The sequence below is a fragment of the Anser brachyrhynchus genome, assembly GCF_964034855.1.
Source record: "Anser brachyrhynchus genome assembly, chromosome: 29".
NCBI classification, from domain to species: Eukaryota; Metazoa; Chordata; class Aves; order Anseriformes; family Anatidae; genus Anser; species Anser brachyrhynchus.
The window spans coordinates 1735583-1756851 of NC_137722.1; the positions used below are offsets into that span (position 1 = coordinate 1735583).

The 21269-nt window shown below is 51.4% G+C and overlaps 1 protein-coding gene across 15 annotated transcripts in view; it reads left to right on the forward strand.

Annotated features, from left to right (window-relative positions):
- The window catches only part of LOC308184092 (cyclic AMP-dependent transcription factor ATF-7), a 67707-nt gene that overhangs the window by 4530 nt on the left and 41908 nt on the right, over positions 1 to 21269 (forward strand). For 8 of the 15 annotated variants that reach the window (XM_080570831.1, XM_080570823.1, XM_080570835.1 and 5 more), the window contains one exon: positions 16521 to 16589. In XM_080570831.1, coding sequence (XP_080426957.1) covers positions 16542 to 16589 — 48 coding nt within the window. In that variant the 5' untranslated portion in view covers positions 16521 to 16541. Of the gene's footprint in view, positions 1 to 3069; positions 3267 to 10064; positions 10116 to 12485; positions 13834 to 16520; positions 16590 to 19125; positions 19233 to 21269 lie in introns of those variants that run through there. The other 7 variants (XM_080570828.1, XM_080570825.1, XM_080570833.1 and 4 more) reach the window with 7 other exon arrangements.

Consider the following 21269-nt stretch of genomic DNA (forward strand, 5'->3'; position numbering starts at 1 on the left):
CGCTTCTCATCGTGGCTTTGCCCAGCCCTAAGAGGCTCGGGTTTTCTTTCACAGCCCCGGGAGCCGCGGGGGCTGGAGGAGATGGTGCTGCGTGGGTCTGAGCGAGCTGCGGGACGGGGCTGGGGTGTCCTGGCTGCGTCTCCAGGTGCCGGTGTCCCCACGGGGCGGTGTCCCCGAGCTCTGACGTTCCTCTGGTCCCCGTTCTCCGTCCTGGGGGCTGATACTTGCCGCGCGTTTTGCTTCGGTTGGTTTAGGACTCAGGTGTTACTGGGTCTCTGAAGTTCAGCCTCATCCCCCAAAGAGGCTCCTTGCTCGCTTTGCGCCTCCTCGGCACAAAAGGAACCCCAGCAGGTTTCTTCTAACGCAGAAACCCGCCAGGCCACGGCCTTTTCGTAGCACATGCTGCTTTTTAAGGCACGCCAACGTTCGACGTTTGTTTTCGAAACGTGATGAATTCGGTGCCTCGAACAGCTCCGAGGCGGTGTGGTTTCCCCAGGGCCGCGCCGGGTTTCAACACGGGCTGATGGCGTGGTGCGACGAGCTTTTGGGGTTGCTCCTCTTCCCTCTGAGCCCTCTGCACGCTTGGCCAGGGCGGTGGTGAGAGGCCGAGCCGGCCGGGGGGGGATTTTCCTGCCCCCTCTTTGCTCTTCTGAACCCGAACGCGAGCAGGGGACGAGCGCAGGGCTGAGCTCCAGGGCGCCAGCAGCCGCGTGTTCAACTTTTTTGCCGCAGCGATCCAGCCCGCGATCCGCAGCCCAGATGCCGCGCAGCTTCCCGGCCTCGTGGGCCAGAAAAACTCAGCGGTGCCGGCCGTGGCGAGCTGGGTGGTGAGCAGACAAAGCCGAGCTGCCGCCTGCGGGCTGTGAAATCCCTCTGAACGCCCACCGCAGGGATTTCTCTGTGCACGCTCCGCGGGGCTGGCGTCTGAGCTCTCTTTGTGATGCGACCGAGCAAACCCTAAAGGAGAAGCTGTCCGAAGGCGTTTTTCCCCCTTTCTCCCGAAAAAGGGACGCTCCAGCTCCTTTGGTATGAAATGCTCATGTTTTAGTTCAGGCGAAGCTGCAGGGTTCACCGCTTCCCTGCCTTTTGGGGACGCGCGGCCACGCTTGCAGTGCTGCTGCCGGCAGGGCTCTTACGCAGCTTGCTTTTTATTTTTTCCCCCCTTTTTTCTTTTGCTTCTTGGAGACCTTTTCAGCCCTGGCTGGCAGAGGCCTTGCTCCGAATACCGTTGTTACTATTAAAAATAATATTTAAAAAAAAAAGAAATAGTCTTTCATAAACTTCAGTGCATTAAGGACTTGGCTGGAGGTGGACTTGGCAGTGCTAGGGAATAAGCAATACCCAGCGGAGTGTATTTATACCTGGGTAACCAGACTGGGCTCTCTTACACCCTTTAACCGTTTCCAGAGTGAGTAAACCTGACAGAGAGCAGAGCGTGGCTCTCGGTTTTTCTGCCAAATACTTCTGCTGGTGCTGAGTCTGCTGAAACGCGGGGAACAAACGCTCCGATCGCCGAGCAGATGATGCTTGCAATTATTTCAGATAGGCAGCTTTTAAAATAGACTCGTTTCCAGCGGTGCCACTGATCGTGGCCCCGGCCAAAGGTGCTGGAAATCCTTTACAAGCTTTGAAAGCGAGGTTGGGCTGCTGCTGAGTGGAAGGAGATTGCGGTCGCGTTGCCGATTAATCTGCTTGTTAACGACAGGTAAAGTTTTCCCGCACCTTACGCTGTTGTTGCAGTGGGATCTGCGGGTCGGCTCGGCCATTCTTTCCCTGCTCCTTTGGGTTTTCAGCGGTGGTAAAACAGAAGCGGCCGGGGAGCAGAGGGGGACGAGACCCGAAGGTGACGGCAGCCGGGCGCCAGGTCTGCGGGATTCGGCCCGCGGGTCCCTAAAATGAGGAAGCAGGGGCTTAACTGAGCGTCCCGCGACACGGTGCGGATTTATTCTGTGAAAACGGGGCTGAGGAAGGCCCTGTGCACGCGGAGGGGGTTTGGGAGCCTGCGTACGCCGGGGTTTGTAGGAGAGCGAGCGTGGCTTGTCCTCCAGGTCTCTGCTCCAACGGAGCCGTTGCACGGCCAGCGTGGTGCGGCGTGATTTTGGGTAATCCTGAGCGTGCTGGCAGCGTTTTCTGAGCGCGTGTGTCTGCTGGGGGAGGTGGGGGGAACCTTCACCGACGCTCGCTCTTCTTCACCTGGGTGTTTTGTCATCTTTTCACCCTCCGCTGCCTTCCCTCTGTCTTTGGGAAGCTCCCTGGGACGCACGGCGTGGCAGTTTGTACCATCAGCATTTAGGGCTCTGTATCCTTCATCCGCGTGAGGTTTCGCCTCTCGAGTTCTGTAAACCCTAGTTGGGAAACCACTGCTTTGTTCGCCACCAAAACGCCATCACTCCTCGGGCAGAATGCCGCTCCGGCTAAACAACTCACAGTAATGTACCAAGTTCCTAGACGTGGCTTACATTTGGAATATTTCTTGCTCCCCTCTGATTCTCGGGCTCACGTATCAAATAATGACGCTGTAAAACGTGTGTGCCTCTGAATGCTAAATAAATAAAAATGCCCGCGTGCGGTATAAATCATAACAGGTGGGACAAAATATTTTTACTTTATGACCCTGCACGCACGCAAGTGCTTCGTGCCTTTCTCTCCCCTATCCCTCGGATGCTATTCCGGTTATTTTAATTCATGGGCAAGCGTTTTATCCATAGGTAGTCGCTTACATAAGAGGCTCTCCCGTTCTCAGCTCCGCGCAGCCTTGACTTCGATCTCTTTAAAACCATTCGCACACAGTCGCAGGGAGAATTTGTTCAAGTTTGACTCGGGCTCTCAAGTCCCATTTTCGACAGCTTTTTTTTCTCACTTTCGTTGAAACGCGGGCTCTTAAGCGGATAAATAATTTCAGGAAATGGGACTTCAGTTTCTAGGTCACTTAGGCATTTCCTCGATAAAACAACGTGCTCTCCAAGGCTTGTCATGGCTTTCTTGTAATTATCCCCGCTCAGTAAGAAACAGTGGCTCTCTGAGGTTTTCCTCCCGTTCTTAAACTTGAATTATTTCTCTCTCCTGCAGTAGATCTCTTGCAATATGTTGTCCCTGCTGTGAAGACGTGTGCAGCTGGAGATGTATCGCCGCTAATGAAGGAGCACGAGGCGACCCGAGATCCCGAGGCTGCCCGTGTGCTTTTTAGAGCTCCTGCTTCCCCTGTGTGATGGTGCCACGAACCTGAGCCTGCTGGAGGCGATGCCAAAACCCTTCCCTGCCTGGTGGTCAGTTCAGAGCATCTCTCTGCAGGCCGCGAGGGTTCCCTTGGTTGTGTGAAGGGGGGGGAAATTTTGGTTGCTGGAGGTTGTGGGGAGGGTTTGCGCCGTGTCACGTTGGCTTAGCTCCGGATACGAGCGTGCCCTCGCCTGTCATCGCTCTGGGTTCACGCTCAGGTGGTTGTCACCTTGCTCCCTGGGACACACGTACCTCTGGTAGGGACTTGGAGGAGCTCCTCCTGTGCTGGAGGAGGTCCCGGAGCAACCAGGGGATGAGGAACTCGCGCCTCGATGCTTCTCAGTGGCGAGGCTGCCCGATGAGCTGGCTAGATGCTGAGCAAATGCAGCGCCTGGGTGCTGCCAGACAGTCCTGCTGTGCTTGCTGCTGGGCTCTTGCAGCTTGGTCTCCCTCTTGTCTTAGCGTAAGAACCTGAGGGATGTTCTGCAGAGTCCTCCTTTTCTCCAGAAACTGGAAGGGGAAGCGCAGTTCTGGCGGATGAGTAATTGGGTTCTGATGTAGAGATGGTCTTTCTCCATCGTCTTGCCTGGGGAAGTTGCTGACTTGCTGCTTTACGTTGGGTTTTGTCTTGTGTTCATCAAAGGCTTCTAGACCCTTTGGCCAGGTGCCTTTTCGTGTTGGAAATCTTGTTGCTTGGCACCTAACTAGAGAAACCTTGCTGCTGGTAAAGCAAGTTGTGCCAAGCTGCGGCTGCTTTGGCAGCGCCTGGCCAGGGTGAGCTACGGTGCATGTCTGAGGAGGAGCAGCTGCTTATCCCGCAGGAATCTTCCCGCGAAAGGAGGAGCAGGAGGGTGCGAGCTGGCAGCCAGGTGAAGTCACATCTCAAAAAAACCCACGCCGAGGAGCGCTCGGGAGCTCTCTGCACCCCGGGGTGCCCCAGCCTGGCGTTAGCAGGAGGTCCTCCCGGAGGGGATTCGAGCTTCTGGTCCTTGGTCGTGCCTTTCAGCAGCTCAGGGCTGCTCTAGAAAAAAACCCTGGGGTCCTTCCCCGAGCGCTGCTGGGGATGTGCAGGCTTCTCCGACACCTCGTGCCCAAGGCAGAGGCCAGGCCAGATCTGATCTGGAGGCCGGCCAGCGCCAGGAGGCTCTTGGACATCGAGGCTCCTTTTATTTTATCCTGCCAGACCCCAACGTGGAGGCAACGTTACCGAAGGAGGCTTCTTGTTATGGTAACTGGGAACTCGTTGCTGTTTATAAGAGTTTTAAACAGCGCAAGTTGGGAGGACTGGTGGAAGCTGGGCTGGGAAAAAAAGGCGTTGTGGCCGGCTGGAGCTCCCAGCGAGGGGGTTTGTTGATCTAACCGCGGGGAAAAGCTTCTCTAGTCTCAGCTAGGTCGCCTGTGGCTGATGCGCTGGGTTGGGGCCCGCGTTAATCCTTTTGCTGGAGTTTGTTTTGGGTCTGACAGGACGCTGCCAGTGCCTCCCTGTCCCATCGCCTGCGTGTCAGGAGGAGGACGCCTCTGGTTCGTGGCTCTTGCTTCATGTGAGGTTTGACCCCTTCCCAAAAGCACGTGGAAATACCCTTGTTTGCAGCCGGGCTGTTAATTCATTCCTCCTTGTGCTGATAGCTGCTCTTTAAGTGGTTTGGGGCCAAACTTCACGGCTGGTAGGAAAGGTCGTGCTTCTGATAACGATGCTTGCAGGAGTGGTGTGGCTCCAGGGCTGTTGCAAGGCTCCTGCAGGCAAGAACCGAGGATGTAGGCAGCGCGTCTTGGATCTTACCACCTCGACAGCCTCCCTGTTATTGGGGGATACTCTCGTGGTCAGGGGATCCTCTGCAAGCGCTGCTGAGCGCCCAGAAAGGCACGGTCAGAAGGGCCGTGGTTGGACTTCGCTTTCACCCTGCATGTAGGTTAACTCCTAATGACTTGTTAAATGCTGCGTGTCTGCTGGAGATTTACCTCCCGCGAGTTCCTTGCCAGCGTTCCAGTTTATACAGTTGGGTTTGCTTTATCAGGCTTAGGAAGTATCAGGGTGTTACGCCTCCGAAGCAGATCTTACGGCATCGGCTCTTGGCGTTCTTTCCCAGATGACAGTTTTGAGCTTGCTCGTAGCTGCTTGGTTACAAAGCAGGCGTTCTCACTCCTTCCCTCGCACCCCAGAATAACTCTGAAGTCAAAGCCGAGGGCTCGCAGCAGCCTGCAAGCTCGCGCTCAGCTTGCCGGGGGCCTCCTCCCTGCGAAACCCAAAAGCTCTCAGAATGTCTCTGGGTGTAGAGCAGGAGGTGACAGAGAGACAAACGGAGATCTGGGCACCCAAGGGTGTGGAACGAGCTGGTTTTCTAAATCCCTGCAGGCACCTAATTTAGTTGGAGAGTCAGCAGCCGCTCCCCAGTAGAGATTAGGGGCCAAGCTGACTTTGGAAAGGACCTGAAGGCAGGTTGGGCACCTAACCCGCCTCCCTCGTAGGGCTGGCACCGCAGCGTGGAAATCTAAGAGTGAAATGCTGCTTTTTTTTTCCCCCCTTTTTTAAAGGAAGAGCTTGACTTCTTCACCTCATTGCAGCTTATGGTGGACTGTGGTGCTGTGCATCATCCCAGCGGTGTCGGGCGTTCATCCAGGGTCGCGTGGGGAATGCCAACGCCGAACCCCAGCCGAGTGCAATGGGAAGGATCGGACTCGCTCCGTGCGTTTTCTGGGTGCTGCTGCCTCTGTGACCCTGCTGATCCCAACCTAGCCCAGCGTCCCGAATACTCATTCTGATGGTCAGGAAACTCGAGGCAGAGAGCTGTTAATGACTGCACTTAGACAAATAATAAAGAGCCTTTCCTGGAACAGTCTCAAAGCAACATGTTTCCTTCCTTGCATTTTAGTGGGAAATCTCTTACTATTTTTGAAAGCTTGGGGCAGTGCCTTGCACTTCCTTCTCTTTTGGATAGCGGAGCAGAAATGGCCATCTTGCTCCGACTTTCTTTCCCTCGTACTTATCCAAAAGCAGTTTGGTTTTTGATTGCCGTGAACCTTCCCCCTTCCAGTTCCAGCTCCCAGCGGCAATTACGGATTCTGCGCTGAGCCCGCCTGCGATCTCGTGTATTCCTCTGTAGGAAGATGTATGCTGCAGCACAGATTCTGTGCAGCCATCTATAATAATCTAGTTTATTGTGGTTTTATCTCTTCTTCCCAGTAGCAGTGTACTGCCTGTCCTTGGGGCTTGGGCTAGTGTCTTGAGCCCCATTTGTGTTTGAATAGGCTTGTTTGTATCGTGGCTCTGGTTGTTAATGCTCTTGGCGCAGCTCCCAGGTCTCAGCAAAGTTACCCAAATTGATCTGGGATGGCCTTGTGACTCATTAGTCTGTGAGAATTAATCCCATGTAGCTCAGTCTCGTAAAAAAAAGTTAACTCCTAGCTCTGTTTTACCTCTCACGTTAAGCTGGCGTGCCAGAAGCAGGACGGCGAGGAGCACGGTGACGTGATGGAGGAGAAGGCAGAAGGCAGGCTTTGCTGGCCCTCCGAGCACTGGTACCCGGGTCGTGCCTCGTGGTGATCCCAGCTGACAAAGGCTTCTGTGAGAAGCCTTTCCTCTTTTTTATGGTAAATGTAGGGATTACTGTAAGAGCACTGTTTCAGATTCAGTGCTGCTGTTGCTCCTGCTGTTACTTTCTTACAAAAGCTGCAGCCTGCTCCGGGTCCTCCACCCTCCTTGAAAACTCTTTGCCCTATTTAACAGCCTGGGACGATGGCAAACAGGTTTTCTGTGCTGCCTGTCGGTGGAAAGACACCTTACCTTTAGCTGCACCTCTGCTCAGGCTTGTTCCTGCACGTCCGTGATGAGTTTTAGGTCTGACTGCGAAGGGTGCTTTTTGATTTGGGAGAGCCAAACAGTTAGAACCTGTGCCAGGCTGCACTGCACTGTTTGGGCACCCTCTTTTTGCTTGCAAACAGACAGATTCCCGAGCCCTGGCGTCCTGGTGAGAGCCTTCCTGGGGTGCCAAGTGCCACCGTGGTGCCAGCAGTGCTACCAACGCCGAGGCACCGGCACAGTTCCCCTGCCTGGTTTGTCTGATTTTTTTCCTCGCCCCCCTCCCACCGTATCTATAGCTCTTGGCAGGCTTTTAAAACTGAGGCCGAAATGCCCTAAACTGTGCTGAAATTCCCTAAACTGCCCCTTCTCTCAGCGCAGCACTCGAGCAACCGTTCGTTCTTTCGGAGGCTGCGAGTCTGAGGGGTACGAGAGCGCGGTGGGGGACCGAAGCCTTTTACTGGAGGCTGAAAAATAACTGTGGGTAAACTCCTGCACGGCTGGAACGTGGAGCGAGGGATGCTCCACGGTACCTGGGCGCGCGTTCATCTGCTGGAAGCTAAGAGCCCTTTTGTTTCTGCACTGCACCTTTCCCTGACAGTCTTCTCGTGACTTACGAGCAGTTCTCTAGGTGCCTCTTGATGTCCCTGTCTGCAGCAGTTTTCCTTCCAACGCATTTTGCTGCTCGTTCTTCACTTCCTAGGCAAGTAAGTGGTAGCAGAGGGAGGCTTGTGGCAGCAGAGCACGCCGTTTGCTTTTGTTTTCTGTTCCACTTTCAGCCTATTTTTAGGAGGTAGCTCTGCAGCTCTTCTGGTTTTGTTTCATAGCTGGTGCAACCTCTAGCTTTAATTTTGTGGTCACATTAATGTAAAGTTTATCCTTATGATTTATGGGAATAAACCATAAATGTGCTTGTGCTGGTGTACGAGGAAGCGCGTTCCTGCTGGAGCAGGGAGCTGTGCTGCGGGGCTGTGTTGGCAAATCCAAAGCAGAGCAATTTTTGCAGACACCCGAGCATTCTCTGGGATTTGAAGTATTTCAGCTTGTCTTGCAAGACACAGATGTAAAAGAGTGTTGGGCACAAGCATTCCTGCAATAACAATAGTCACATGCAAGTACAACAATAGGGCCTTATTTTTAGAGCATTTTTCATTCTATCTCTATCCCCCAACATTCAGCAGTAAGTGGCCGGGGAGTTTCTTCCATCTTCAGATTTAAGGACGAGTTTTTTGGGTTTTTTTTCATGTGGGGGGTTGAGGTGATCCAGAAAAAATGTTTTCTGGGTGGTGGGAGCTGGGGGGGTGCCAGTGTTGGGTGCAGGAGGTGCTGTCTGTAGGGGAAGCTGGACGTGGGAGGGGAGATGGGACCAGCAGCATTTTGGGGGGCTGTCATCTCTCTTTGCGGTTGAGGTTGCTCGTGACTGTTGCAGACCAGAGGAGGCATGACTCAGAGCTCCAGATCTTGGCTCGAGACTGCTTTCAGACCTCAAGTACTTGTCGGTGATTCAGCTGGAACAGGTCCGTGGAAGCTTTACGAACAAGAAACCGCGCCGCTCCTACCTGCGCCCTGACACGGGTTAGGGCCCCGAGGAACGCGGGATGTTTGTAGGGACGTGTGCTTGTGAAAGCCTGGCTGCAGGAAGCATCACAGGAGGCGAAGAGCCCGACTCGAGCCATTTCTGTGGCATCAGGCTTGTGCTGCCGACCAAAACCAGGACTTGTCCCGTGGCTACAGGCACAGCTCGAAAACCCTGATCCTCTCTGGAGCTAGGTTAGTGCATGTGGCAGGATGCAGAGCATGGATGAAGGGCCACACGAATGCCCAACGTGAGCTTGAAAACCTGCATCCTGCTTTTTGCCTCTTTCCCTAAACTGCTTCCAAATGGAAGTTCTTTAAAATGGCTTCCACGAGGTGCCAACACGCATCCTGGGGGAAATCCTTTTCAGGAAGGCTGGTCTTTCATTGCTGTTGTTGATGCATGTAGTACATCTAATTCCTTTAAGGGACTTAAAATATTACCCCTAGGTGTCTGTCTAGACTAGGATAACGGGCTTAGTTTTTTTCTTAATGGGCTAGTTAACGTGCTTTGGGACTACTTGGGTTTATGGACTGATATACCAGGGGGAAAGCAGCATATGGGCTGACTTTAATATCTGTAGGAAGAATTAAACTTTAAAAAAAAAGTGGAAATTTTCATTACTGAGGTAAGCAAAACTAGCTTCTCCCCAGACCAGCGTCCCAGTCAAGTTCCTCGTGAACAGGGGACCCGGTGGGCAGTTCAGGCGTTGAGATGGGCAGGAAGGAGAGGTTCCAGCAAGTACCAAGAGCCCATTTAGGTGTGTAAAATGTGTGTTTTAAAATACTCAGTGTCATCCTTTCTGTATATGAACACAGGCATCGTTTTTAACCTCTTTGGAACTTCCCACCTCGATCGTGGTTCGTTGCTGAATTCAAAAATCCCACCTTTTGTTAGTGCTTACTGGGATTTACAAGTAAATACATAGTAAATGTAGAGTAAGTATATACATGGTAAATGTAGTAATCTCCATTTACTGATGCTCTTAGCCAGGGGGTGGTGTGGGACTGGGATGACGGCGTGTGCGTGTGGATGTTGGTGGGCAGCAGGGGTGATGGAGAAATTTGGTGGGAAAAGGCCGAATTTTCCTGTTTACTGGAAAAATTTACATGCAAGAGCAGGAGGGCCTGTGCTGGGGAACGAGCCACCTGCTGAAGTGATGGGCAGGTGGCAGGTCCTGAGCTGGGCCGTCTTCCTGCTTCCCATCCCAGCACCTCCTCTCGTTATTCGGCAGAGCCACAGGGAAGGATAACAGCAAAGCAACCTCAAAAGCAGCCGTTTGAAAAGCCCGTGGAGCTTTACATCCCCAGAATGGCAGGGGTCGTGGTCGTGTGTCTCCGAATTACAGTATGCTTTGGCAGTATCAGAACTGGCAAAGGTTTCTCCGTCTGCAGCCTCCGGTGCTGAGGGCAAAACTCTTCACTCCCACCTGTCTGCCTTCCCTTCGCAGGGGCTTGCCTAGAGTAGGGATCCTCATGGGTAGCCTGGATTACAGCTGAGCCTGTCCACAGCAGACACTGGAACCAGGTTAGTTAAAACGCAGCTTTAAATACGTTTCATCTGCAGTACGCGTTCTGAAACGCTGAGGCCTTTTTCTGCTGGGTTTAAGCTTTAAGAGGACAAAACGCTTCGAAAGCGGTAAGTAGCTTCCTCTTCAGTGCAGCTCAATCAAAGCCTGTAGGGTTCCTAAAGGCCGTTGTAGGGGTGAGTTGCTGTCTTTGTCTTAGCTGAGAGCCTTCTCGTGCCCGGGTTCAGCCCGTGATAGATTTGTCACTTAGGAGCCTCAACGGTTCTGAGGGGATTTTGTACGGTTTGAGTTCTGTAGGTGCTAATTTGATATTTTGATTTCTTTGAGGGTTTTCTTTTTTAATTCTCTCGACTCTTCGCGAGGGAATTCTCCCTGCGAGTTTCAGGTGGGTCTGCTGACGGAATTATTTATGAAGCAATCTGCAGCGGGCTTGGCGTGCTGCACACAAAAGTGATGTGGTGGCTGCATCACCGCGTTCACACTCTTGACTCAGATTTTCCAAAACCTCAAAATAAAGTAGACCGTCTCCTATTCTTTCTTCATCAGACCAATAATCATCTCCAAAACAATGTCTCCTAGTTCTTCAGAACTTAATGGAAGCCCTCTGCTATCAGTAAGGCCTCAGGCTGTCCAAAATGCTTTTGTGTTAATGGACATTTAAAGCATGCTGCCTCACAGCGCGTATGACAAAATACTTAGCTTTATTATGCATCATCTGTGACTTGATTACTTTTGCTTCTACGAACGCATGCAGTCCCTCCCAGCGAAGGATCCGAATTAACAAAAGGCTCTGTCGGCGAGTGCCTTGTGGAACCACAGCTTTAAACATCTTCACGCCCTGCACACACGGTTCGTGCAGCAGTTGAGTAAACGGAGCCTGTGTGGCCGGGTGTTTAACCTCCCGAGGCTTCGTTTTCTCAGGCCGTGGAGCACTTGGAAGTGGGGTGCCCAAGATCATAGCACGAGGCAGCGGCAGAGCTGAGAACAGGACAAGGGCCGTGCCTCACTTCGTGCAGAAGAGCCCCTCGTCTCTCGGGCGCTATCGCAGCACGCGCCTCCTGTGTCACCTTGGTGTCAGCCCTGGCATACACCGGGCCACTTCACGTAATACTCCTCATTTATCTCCCTGCCAGAAGTAGGAAGAGGCGATGTCCCCGACAAACAGAGAACAAGATTAACTTCAGGAAAAAGTCGTCATTGCTCTGTCAGTGCTGACACCCTTGGATAAGCGGCGCTGGAGAAGTGGTGGAGTTGTGGCTGTTCTGGCTGGACTTGGCCCCTTTGCAAACATCCTCTACAGTTGCTCTGGTGAGGGATTACAAATTGGTGAGGGATTACAAGATGCAACTGCAGGTGGGAATGAGGTCTGCTGTAGGGCAGGTGCAGCCCTGGAAGCGAAGCTCGTGTTTGTTCTGTTTTTCTGCCTGCTGTGCGTGCTGCAGAGGAGTTGCTCCCCTTGAGAGCGCTGCTCTGTCCCAGCTACTCTTCAGAAAATTTGTGCTCTTAAACACCCCGTGCAAAATCCAAGGGGTGCTCGATTACCAGCACGACACACGCTCGAGACTGCTGTGAAGTGTGGCTTTGGGTTTACTTCTTTCTTGCAGACAGCCTGTAGGTTATTTGCATGCAAATACAGCGTGAGTTAGTAATGCCAGAGAGAGAAGAACACATACGGGCTCGTGGAGCACGGTCGTCTTTGCTGGAAAGTGTCTTTTTAGTCTTCCATGACACGGCAGCTGCTTGTCGGGTCTGTGCTGACAGAACTTTGAAGCACGCTTCAGTAATCTGTCTGCATTTCTTTGCTTCCCCTTGCTGTTTCCAACATGCTAAAAATCATCAAAACAGTGAAATACTGTCCCGCGGCTGCAGGAAGAGGGATGAGAATGTGTTCCCAGTATCCAATCATCTGCTTATTCTGCCTGTTCTTAAGAAAAGAATTTATTGAAGCAATTTATCCTGACTAAATGTGATATAAATCTGAGCACATGTATGTACATACCAGTCATATTCTGTAGTGAACGAGCAGCTAAATCTTTCTGTAAAGAATGAGTGAATCCTCTTGACACTTTGCAAGATCAAGTAAACTGAGGGTTTTGCAGCATGTTAGTCCCCAATTTTTTTTAATAGAGCTGCTTGTTATGCTATCAGAAGGAGCTGGCAGGCAGCCTGAAACGCCGCTGGGTTTTTGTTTTGTTTTCCTGCCTCTGTTTCGCTTAGGGTTATCAAAACCCCGAGAGTGACAGCTGATCCATTTCTTTAACTTCTCAAACAGCTTTTATCTGCATCAGAAGCATGAACTTCGGGGTCTGCCTACCTCGTGTTTTTCTTACTGGTGAAGGCAGCAAGCTGCTTAAGTGACGGCGGTAAGGACGGATCCCTGACCTGTGTTAATTAAAACAGCACAGCGTTGGCTGCCCTGCGAAATACAGCAGTCTCCCTCCGCGATAATTATGCTACGTGTTGAACAATAAGCTTTGTTTGTTGATGAAACAAATCCATCCCCAACCTCATCCCACACGCCGGAGCTTAAACATTCAAGGGCGATTTAAAGTCTTCCAGCACCAGGCTGCTTCTGACAGCAAGGGGCATTGCAACTCTCCTTGAAAGCTCGGTGACTTCGCTGCTGCCTCGGTGCCACGGCTCTCGCCTTGGCACATCGTCATTGCTGAAGGTTGCAGACTGCGGTGTGGACTAGCAGAGGAACTGAGGTTTTGGGGGTTTTTGGGGAGCAGGCTCTAAGCATGACGGCATAGCCTCCCCTTTCAGACCTCCTCGCTGGCGTACCTGGCCGCGAGGACTCCAGGAGGAGCGCTCAGGCTCTCGTGTTGCCAGCTCTCAGGATGCTCCCTGCTATTTACACCCCCGGAGTTCCGCTCAAACACTAACCTGGGAGCCCCCACGAGTGCAAACTTGTGCCTCTTGCTTTGGAGGCAGGAAGCAACTCGTCGAAGCCTGCACGTGTCGTTGACTAAATGCAGATTAAGAAGGCTGGAAGTGATGCCTCTTGCTTCTGCCTCCAGCGTGATGGACAACGCTGCCTGCAGCTACGGGGAGCCTTGGCTGTGCCGAGTGCTGCGCACACATCCTTGTCCCTTACGGGCGAGGAAGACAGGCACAAAGCAAGACTGTCTGTTGGGAGGGGAAAAACAAGATCCAGGTTGCCCAAAAGAGCAGTTGGACCTTTAGTCGGTCTGTATCCCTGTACAGGAGTCTTACCACCTGCCGTGCTACAAAGAGAGTAAAATAACTACTAGTGTTTGAGCGGATGCGTCCTTTGTGTCTGATCTGATTTCTGTTATTTTCTTACAGAAAATGTATTAATTGGGTTACCTTCTGCTAGGACTCCATAGTAAAAGCTCAAGCCCTGTCTCTTGACTCCGGCTTGCAGCTTTCTGCGCAGCTCACTGAAGGTTTAGATGCAATCCTTCTGGACCTCAAGCACTGGTGGTAAAATATATTTCGAGAGTTTTCTGCTTCCGTTCTTCGCAGCGTCAGGGAGTTGATCTGAGCAGTGGTTCGGTGTTACAGGAACATTTAACCTCTCCGTCTCTCCTTGGTAGAGGCTGCTTTTGAGTGTAGGACGTCCTCAGCTCCCTGGGCTTCTCTGCGCCTTCGGAGCAGGCGGTGGCAGCTGCTGGGTTACCTCCGGTAGGACGCAGCAGGTGCACCGAAGCGATTCCGCTTGGAAGAGATGCAGTCGGTTGTGGAAGGATGCAGGTGAGGTCCCTGCTTGTTTAGCAGCAGAAGCAACGGTTCAGCACGTCCATTTCTCAAGTTCCCAGTGGGAAGCTTGGGGGAAGTTCAGGATGGTGCCAACTCCTCTTTTTTCATGAGTTCACATTGAGACCCATCTTGCTGGGTCACCTCAAGGCTGGTCTTCATCACGATTTAATCTTCTAGCGCAGGGCTGGTGGCACCCTCGAGTTCTGCCAGCCCCATCCCACCTCTGGGGGTTTTCCTGGGGGGCTGCTGGGCTGTTCCTCGCCGTATTCGTTGCCTTTATTGTGAAGTTTGCCCTGTGCTAGGGAGGTTTTGGCTGCTCGCCCGTAACATTTGTGAGAGGGCTATTTATCCTTTGTGAGTCCGTGTTTGCATAGGCCCTGGCGTTTTGCTTAATAAATCCAAACGCAGCCTGGTGTCGTGGACATCTCTCCCTTTTGGGGGAGAAGGGCTGGCAGCTCCTTGCTGCTAGCTTTTGGTTGTTGCTGGTTTGTACTGTGGCCGAACCAGGGCTCGGGGTGGGGAATTCCACCTCGTGTAGCCACCCACTTCAGCTGCACGCATTGAAAAATAGCCTTTTTTATTATTAAACAAAACGCATATTGGTGTCTTTTTTAAGAAAAGCAAAAGGGGGCTGTTCTCTGCAGCCCGTGCGCTCGCCCTGTGCCGTGAAGTCGCGTTCTTCGGACACTTTCTCATATAGCTCCTAAAAATAACAAGTCTCCCCACCCTCCCGCCGCCGCTCGGCGCGTGCGTGCATGCGTGCATTCATGGTTAGAAATGCAAAAGGCTGGCTAAAAGAGCCTGTGTCTCCGTGAATGCCTTCTGGCCGCGGTCTGGTTTCGTTTCTGCTCTTGGCTGTAGCAGGCTGACATGCGTGGCTGGAGCCAAGCGCTGAACTTGGAGGAGGAGATGCTGGAAGCGACGCGAACAGCCAGAACGTGTTCGCGCAGTAAACCCCCCGAAGAGATAGCATTTGGTTTATTATAGCTTTTTAAAATCCTGCTGTAAAAATATCAGTGGGTGGAGGGAACCATTATTTCTTGAATTTGAGGTGGTGGGGGTTACTTTATTTACTCTTATTTTTTTTTTATTAATAAGAATAGCTTCACTTGTAGCATAATAGGACTGAGTGTTTTGTTATCCTTGGCTATAATCTGTGATAAACTACCCCTGCCACCAGCCTTGTAGTTTACCCACTAGGGAGCCAGATTATTGCCTTGTAAAACGGAGCACCACTCCTATAATCCCTTAATTAATTAAATGACAAATTTTAGCTCTCTCCCATTGAAAATATAACTTGTACGTAGAGAGGACTTGGATTTATTTGCTCGCTTCTCGCTTGCGCGTTTTTCTTTTTTTTTTTTTTTCCTCCTGGAGATTGTCACCGTCTCTGCTCGTGTGTCCGTGCTTCCTACCCTCAATCCGAGGGGAGGGCGAAGCAGCAGCCTCGACGCCCTCCGCCTGTGGCTATTGGGATGTTTCGTGCGTCTTTGCTGGGCTTGGGCACCTCTTTGTGAGAGATGAGCGCTGTCCCCGTCCTGCAGGGGATGAAATACATAGAAATATATAGACTGGGTGAAGAAGAACTCAAGAGCAGCCCTGCAGAGAAGGGCTTGGGGGTCCTGCTGGACGAGAAGCTGGACATGAGCCAGCAAGTTGGCCTGGAAGGCCAACTATGTCCTGGGCTGCATTAAAAAAGGGGTGGGCAGCAGGGAGAGGGAGGTGATTGTCTCTTCTACTCTGCTCTTGTGAGACCCCACCTGGAATACTGCATGCAGGCCTGGGGCCCCCAGCATGAGGAGGATGTGGAGCTCTTGGAAGGGGTCCAGAGGAGGGCCACGAAGATGATCAGAGGGCTGGAGCACCTCTCCTATGAGGAAACGTTGAGGGAACTGGGCTCGTTTAGCTTGGAGAAGAGAAGGCTCTGAGGAGACCTCACTGCGGCCTTCCAGTACCTGAAGGGAGCGTCATTGCGGCCTACTTGAAGGGAGCGTACAAACAGGAGGGGGAACGCCTGTTTACATGAGTTGATAGCGATAGGACAAGGGGGAATGGTTTTAAACTAAGGGGAGATTTAGGTTAGCTATCAGGAGGAAGTTTTTCCCTCAGAGGGTGGTGAGGCACTGGAACGGGTTGCCCAGAGAGGCTGTGGATGCCCCGTCCCTGGAGGCATTCAAGGCCAGGCTGGCTGCGGCTCTGGGCAGCCTGCTCTGGTGGTTGGCAACCCTGCCCGGAGCACGGGGGTTGAAACTAGGTGATCTTTAAGGTCCTTTTCAACCCAAGCCGTTCTATGATTCTATGAAATTGAGACGTGGAGAGCAGAAAGTGGCCGGGCCCTCTGGAGAGCCGCTGGTGGGGCCTCGGAGGGAGCCCAGGCATGGACAAGTGCTCGTGTCCTGGCCGGTGGCCCGCGCTGTCGCACTGTCACGGTTCCCAATGAGCCCTTCCAGCCACGCTTCCTCCTCCACTTTGTACGTGAAAAATCAGCCAGGCCCTCCGAAGCCTTACTTAAACTCGGGTTGGATTAATTTCTCTTCCCTGATGGCGATCTAGGGCACAAGGAGATCCTCCTTCCCTGTGATTAATGACGGTCCTGCAGAGGGCTGCTTCTGCTCTTGAGATTTTTAATATTTTTTTTTTTAGCTTATTTAACAATTTCCTCTTCTCTCCTTTCTCCCCAGCTTAGCTGAGCTGCATGAAATATGGGAGACGACAGGCCGTTTGTGTGCAATGCCCCCGGCTGCGGACAGGTACGTTTACAGTATACTTTATTGTGAATGTGTCGTTGTGAATCAAAGTGGCTGTTTTATCACTGAGGCAAAGAGTTTAAAGCCGGTGTTTTACGTGATCACTGGAGGTAATCAGATCAGAGGATTTGCAGTGTGTAAATCCAGGTTATGAGCAAGTGCAGGCACTCCAAAGTAATGAAAGCTGCCTGGCTCTGCGGCGTGTTGTTATTCTGTCGGTGTTTTCCCTGAGACCCACACAGCCCAGAGGAAACATGCTGATCTCCCGTTAATGTTTTCTGATAACGTTGCTCATCTTCTTTCAAGGCTGTTTAACCAAAGGACAGGCATTCGCTCTCTGTCAGGATGAGTTAGCTGCTGTGGCATATTCTGTAAAGCAGCTGAGAATGTGACAGTTGATGGTTCGTGTTATGTGAACCCCAAACTGCCATGGACTATTTTGGGCTCCAAAAAAAAAAAAAAGAAAAAAGACCCATTGTGAATTTTTTTTCTTCCACAGCCGACTTGCTGGGGTTGGTTACGGCCTTGCAAAACTTTTGCTGGCTTTCTTAGGGCAAACGCTTATCCTTGAATGAGTCACATCCCCTTTGCAGCAATAGGACCCTTCTCGTAGGTGTGCCTGCCTGGGAAGGCACCTTTTTGTTGGATTTTGATGAAATTAGTGCTTTCCCAAAGCCCAGTTTGGAGTCTCTCAGTGGCGTAGCATCTTGGTAGCTTTCCGGCTGTAGTAACGGGAGGGACAGGGGGATTCTGCAACCACTGTTGGGGCCATTTTAATGGGATTTATTAGGAAGCGGGGCTTCTGTGGAAGTACAGAACTGTACGGAGTCCAAGGAAAATTGGGTTTGTCTGTTCCGAAGCGTTTGAACCTCTTATGGTGGAGGGAGAGGGGAATTGTGGGTTTTAATTAGCTATTAAGTGGTCTACACACACTTTGTTTTCCTGACTGCAACCACTGGATGCCAGGTTGCCAAACTGTTGTGCCTGTGACGCATTTGGGAGGTCTGACCGATCCCAGGGTGGTATTCCTGTCCCCCATGTGATTCTTTGGGGTATTTAATACTTGAATGCCTCTTGTGGGTCTCTTAATTGGAATTAAAGATAATTCTCCATCCTTGGGGCATGTCTTCAGAGACTGCATGTGAATTCTGTGACGCATTTATTTTTATAGCGCAGAAATGGGTCAAAAGCCTCATCTGCAAACTCTTGGGGACTGGGGATATTAAAAAAAAATACACAGTTACGACTCCTTAGCATTTTGGTCATTCTGGCACTAGTCTCATCTGAAGCATTTTCTATCCACTTGCAGGTGATCTTCCTTTTTTTTTTTTTTATAAGCTGCTTTTTATCTTGAACTTCTTTGCCTGTGAAATTGTGCAAGTCATTTATAAAATGTATTAGCTGTATTTGAGCACTTAATGATGTGAGCACTTCAATCATACAACCTTAAAATCGGATTCAAACAAGCAATTAAGGCAAACAACAATGTATTTAAATTTAATCTCCCACAATCTCCCACAAATGACATATAAAGGTGGTTGCTTCCTCCTTTCGCTGTTCCAGACTGCTGCTTATGGGTAATTCTGACAATTCTTCATGTTAATATTGAAATGTTAGAATCCGGGTAATTCATACCGGTATGATTCATTGTGATCTAACCTGACCTCGTGCACAGTTTCCTAGAACGTCCTTCAATACCTGTTCAAACCAGAGCATGTATTAAATAATGATGATCCAAGCTTGATTTAAAATATTTCCAGTGATGGAAAATTCACCACAGCCCTCGGTTAAGTTGTTCTAATAGTTAATTGCTCTCTCTGGTAAGGAAAAATTATGCCTTATTTCCAGTCTGAACCTGTTCAGCTGCAGCTTCCAGGCTGTGGATCTTATTAATTTTTGTTTCTTAGACAGAAAATCCTTTCTATCAAATTTCTGATGTCTGTAGGTGTTTACTGATGGGTCAAGTCACCCCTTAACGGTGCTTCGGGCTAACTGAATACATAGAGCCCCAAACCTCTCCCTGTGAGTCCTAGTATCTTGCGTGCATTTTTTTTTTGTCCTTTATTCTCCACATCAGCTTCATGTTGAAGCTTTTTAGAGCCTTTCCAAATTCTGCTCGCCATTAAAACGCAGCGGTACCAGCTGGAAGGATGGTGGAAGGATCAGCCCAAATCAGTGTTCAGTGGGCAAGTGGAATAAAATTGGATCCTCCAGATGAGCCGGACAGGGAAGTGCAGTTGGCTGCTTCAGATCTGGATTTATTTTTAATATTCGATGTTGGGGGGATGATGGCTGCCAGCAGCTGTCTGCGGGGCTTGAGCTCTCGAGCACGTGCTGCATTGTTTCCCCAGCAGCTTGTGGTGCCTTTTGGCACTAAAACCTGACCCTCGGCAAGCCGCCGTGGATCATCCCATCAAAAATGGCTTATTCGTGTAGGCTGATGTTAAAGCGAAGCCTTAATAAGGGTCAGAGGTGGCTGCGCCTCTCTCAGTTCATTCCCTTGTTTCCTAAAGATTGAAACGCTTGTCTTCAAACACAGGTATCAGGGGCAGTGAAATCCCCGGGATCCCAACCTTCCTACAGGTGCCGAATGCCTCTGGCACCCGTGAGAGTCGGCAGGATGCAGAGTTTTGAGCTTTTTGGAAGGTAATTTGATTTTCACCCCAGCACACAAACGGTGTGTTGTCACTGAAAGCACAGGAGGATGTTTCCCAGCCCAAAAAAGAGCCAGGCTGTGGCTGGCACTGGAGGAGACTTCCTTGCAGGTTTTCTTCTGATCCTTGAAGACCTCTGTGTGCATCTTGTGTAGGAAGAAAGCCGTTGCAAAGGGAGGGTGCCGTTGGCTGTTGAGCCTCTCTGCCTCTTCGGTCATCACGGTCATCATTTTCGGGACGCTGCCTTCGCCAGCACGGCTCCGATGTCTCTGTTCCGTTCTCTCATCTCTAAACCTTTGAGCCCATGCCTGACCCGCTGGCATGTTTTGGTCCTTGCAGATTTCTGCTCTCTTGGGTATTTCCCTGTTTGAGGGGTGCGATCTGTTTTTGGTGGGCTGCTCCCCAACCAGTCCCCGTGCCCGGGCCACCGCAGTCCCAAGCAGGCTGCGATGGGCTTCGGGCTTCTGTGATCAGCTCGGGGAGCAGGCACAGGGAAGTCAGCAGTCCTTTTCCTCTCCCTAAAATCAGCGATCTGCCTCCTGCAAACGCTGCTTTGAGGCGCACAGTACATGGGAGGTCACGGGAGAAGGGAGAGCAGAGCCAGGCTAATTTGAACAGGAGACTGCAGGCAATTACTGGGAAGCCAGTGGTGATTTTCCCACTTCGGTTTAAAGGAAAAAAAAAATCTGTTGCTTCCCAGTGTAATTCCTTTGTATCATTAGCCGGTTCTTCCCCTCTACAGCTAGCACCAGCCCTGTCTGCTGTGCTTTTTGCCTCTTTCCTGCTTTCCCTTTGTCCCTTCTATGTAGAAAAAAGGCCATAAAGCGAATTTTTCAGGGAAGTGCGGAGGGGGAAGGGGGAACGGCCACCAAAAATAGACGGGCAGGTCTTGCTGTGCCCTCCCGTATCATCACAAGCAGTGGGCTTTCAGTGGGCACGTAAACATGTTTTGGTTGCTAGGTCTTTAATGGTGTTATTTTTGGATTCTGCATGCGATCGCTTCCCAACGGCGAGGCTGCTGCGACACAGCTGACTTCTAAATGCGCCGCATATACTGCTTTTAAAGAGGATTCTTCTCAAGGTCATTTATCCGGTTTCTGCTCCAAGAGGACAGCTGGCACGTTTTTCCCTGGCCCCCTTCCCCTAGCCCCCTCTGCACGGAGGGAGAAGAGCGCTTCGATGGGGCCGTGAGCCCCGCGCTGCTGCCTCGAAACACCCGCGGGAGGCGTGGAGCTGTGCCCCGAGTCAGGCTTTCATTGAACACCTTGGGTGAAACTAATCTGGAGGTGGTGCGCGCTGCTAATCGTTAGCAAAATCTCCTAATCCCATTTAAAACACTCTGAGTGATGAAAGACAGCCTTGGCGCAACCGAGTGTGAGCTGTAAAGCAAAGCGTTGCCGTTAAAGTCGAAAGGTATTAACGAAGTCTGTGTAATGATACAGCTCTGACTCATTAACACGGGGTAATTAAAGCTTCGGCCAGCGTGCCGAAGGCATCCAGAGCAAAGGTCTGGGAGGAAGGCAGGGGCTTCGGCTGGGCTCGTGCTGCTTCGTTGCTGTGATCTGGTGGCGGCAGAGGGAAGTCGCTCACCGGCTGGGTTCGTTTCCTCCCTTGGAAGGCTGTGTTAAAGACTCCGTGCTGTGCCTGGAGCCTGATCTGGGCAGGGAAAGCCGGTGCTGTGCGCGTTGCAGGAGGGACGTGCCTCTCCGACAACTTCTGCTCCTCTCCTGAAGGCTTGGGCAGCGCTGGTTGCGGGAGGTTTTATGAAGCATCGTAACAGAGGACCATCTTTATTAATAAAGCTATTTTGCCCGCTCCTGGTGCCCAAACTAACGAAGGGCCCATAACCCTGAATATATTCTACTGGGAGCAAGACTTTGCCTGGCCCTTGCCTCCCCACTCGGTGCCATTCCCCTCTTTGTAAGTGACACAAATCATCGCTCGGGTCCTAATTCCAGCACTACGGTTATACAGGCCATTTCCTCAAACAATCGTTTGCTTTTTAAACCCCCCCCTTAATTTAACAATT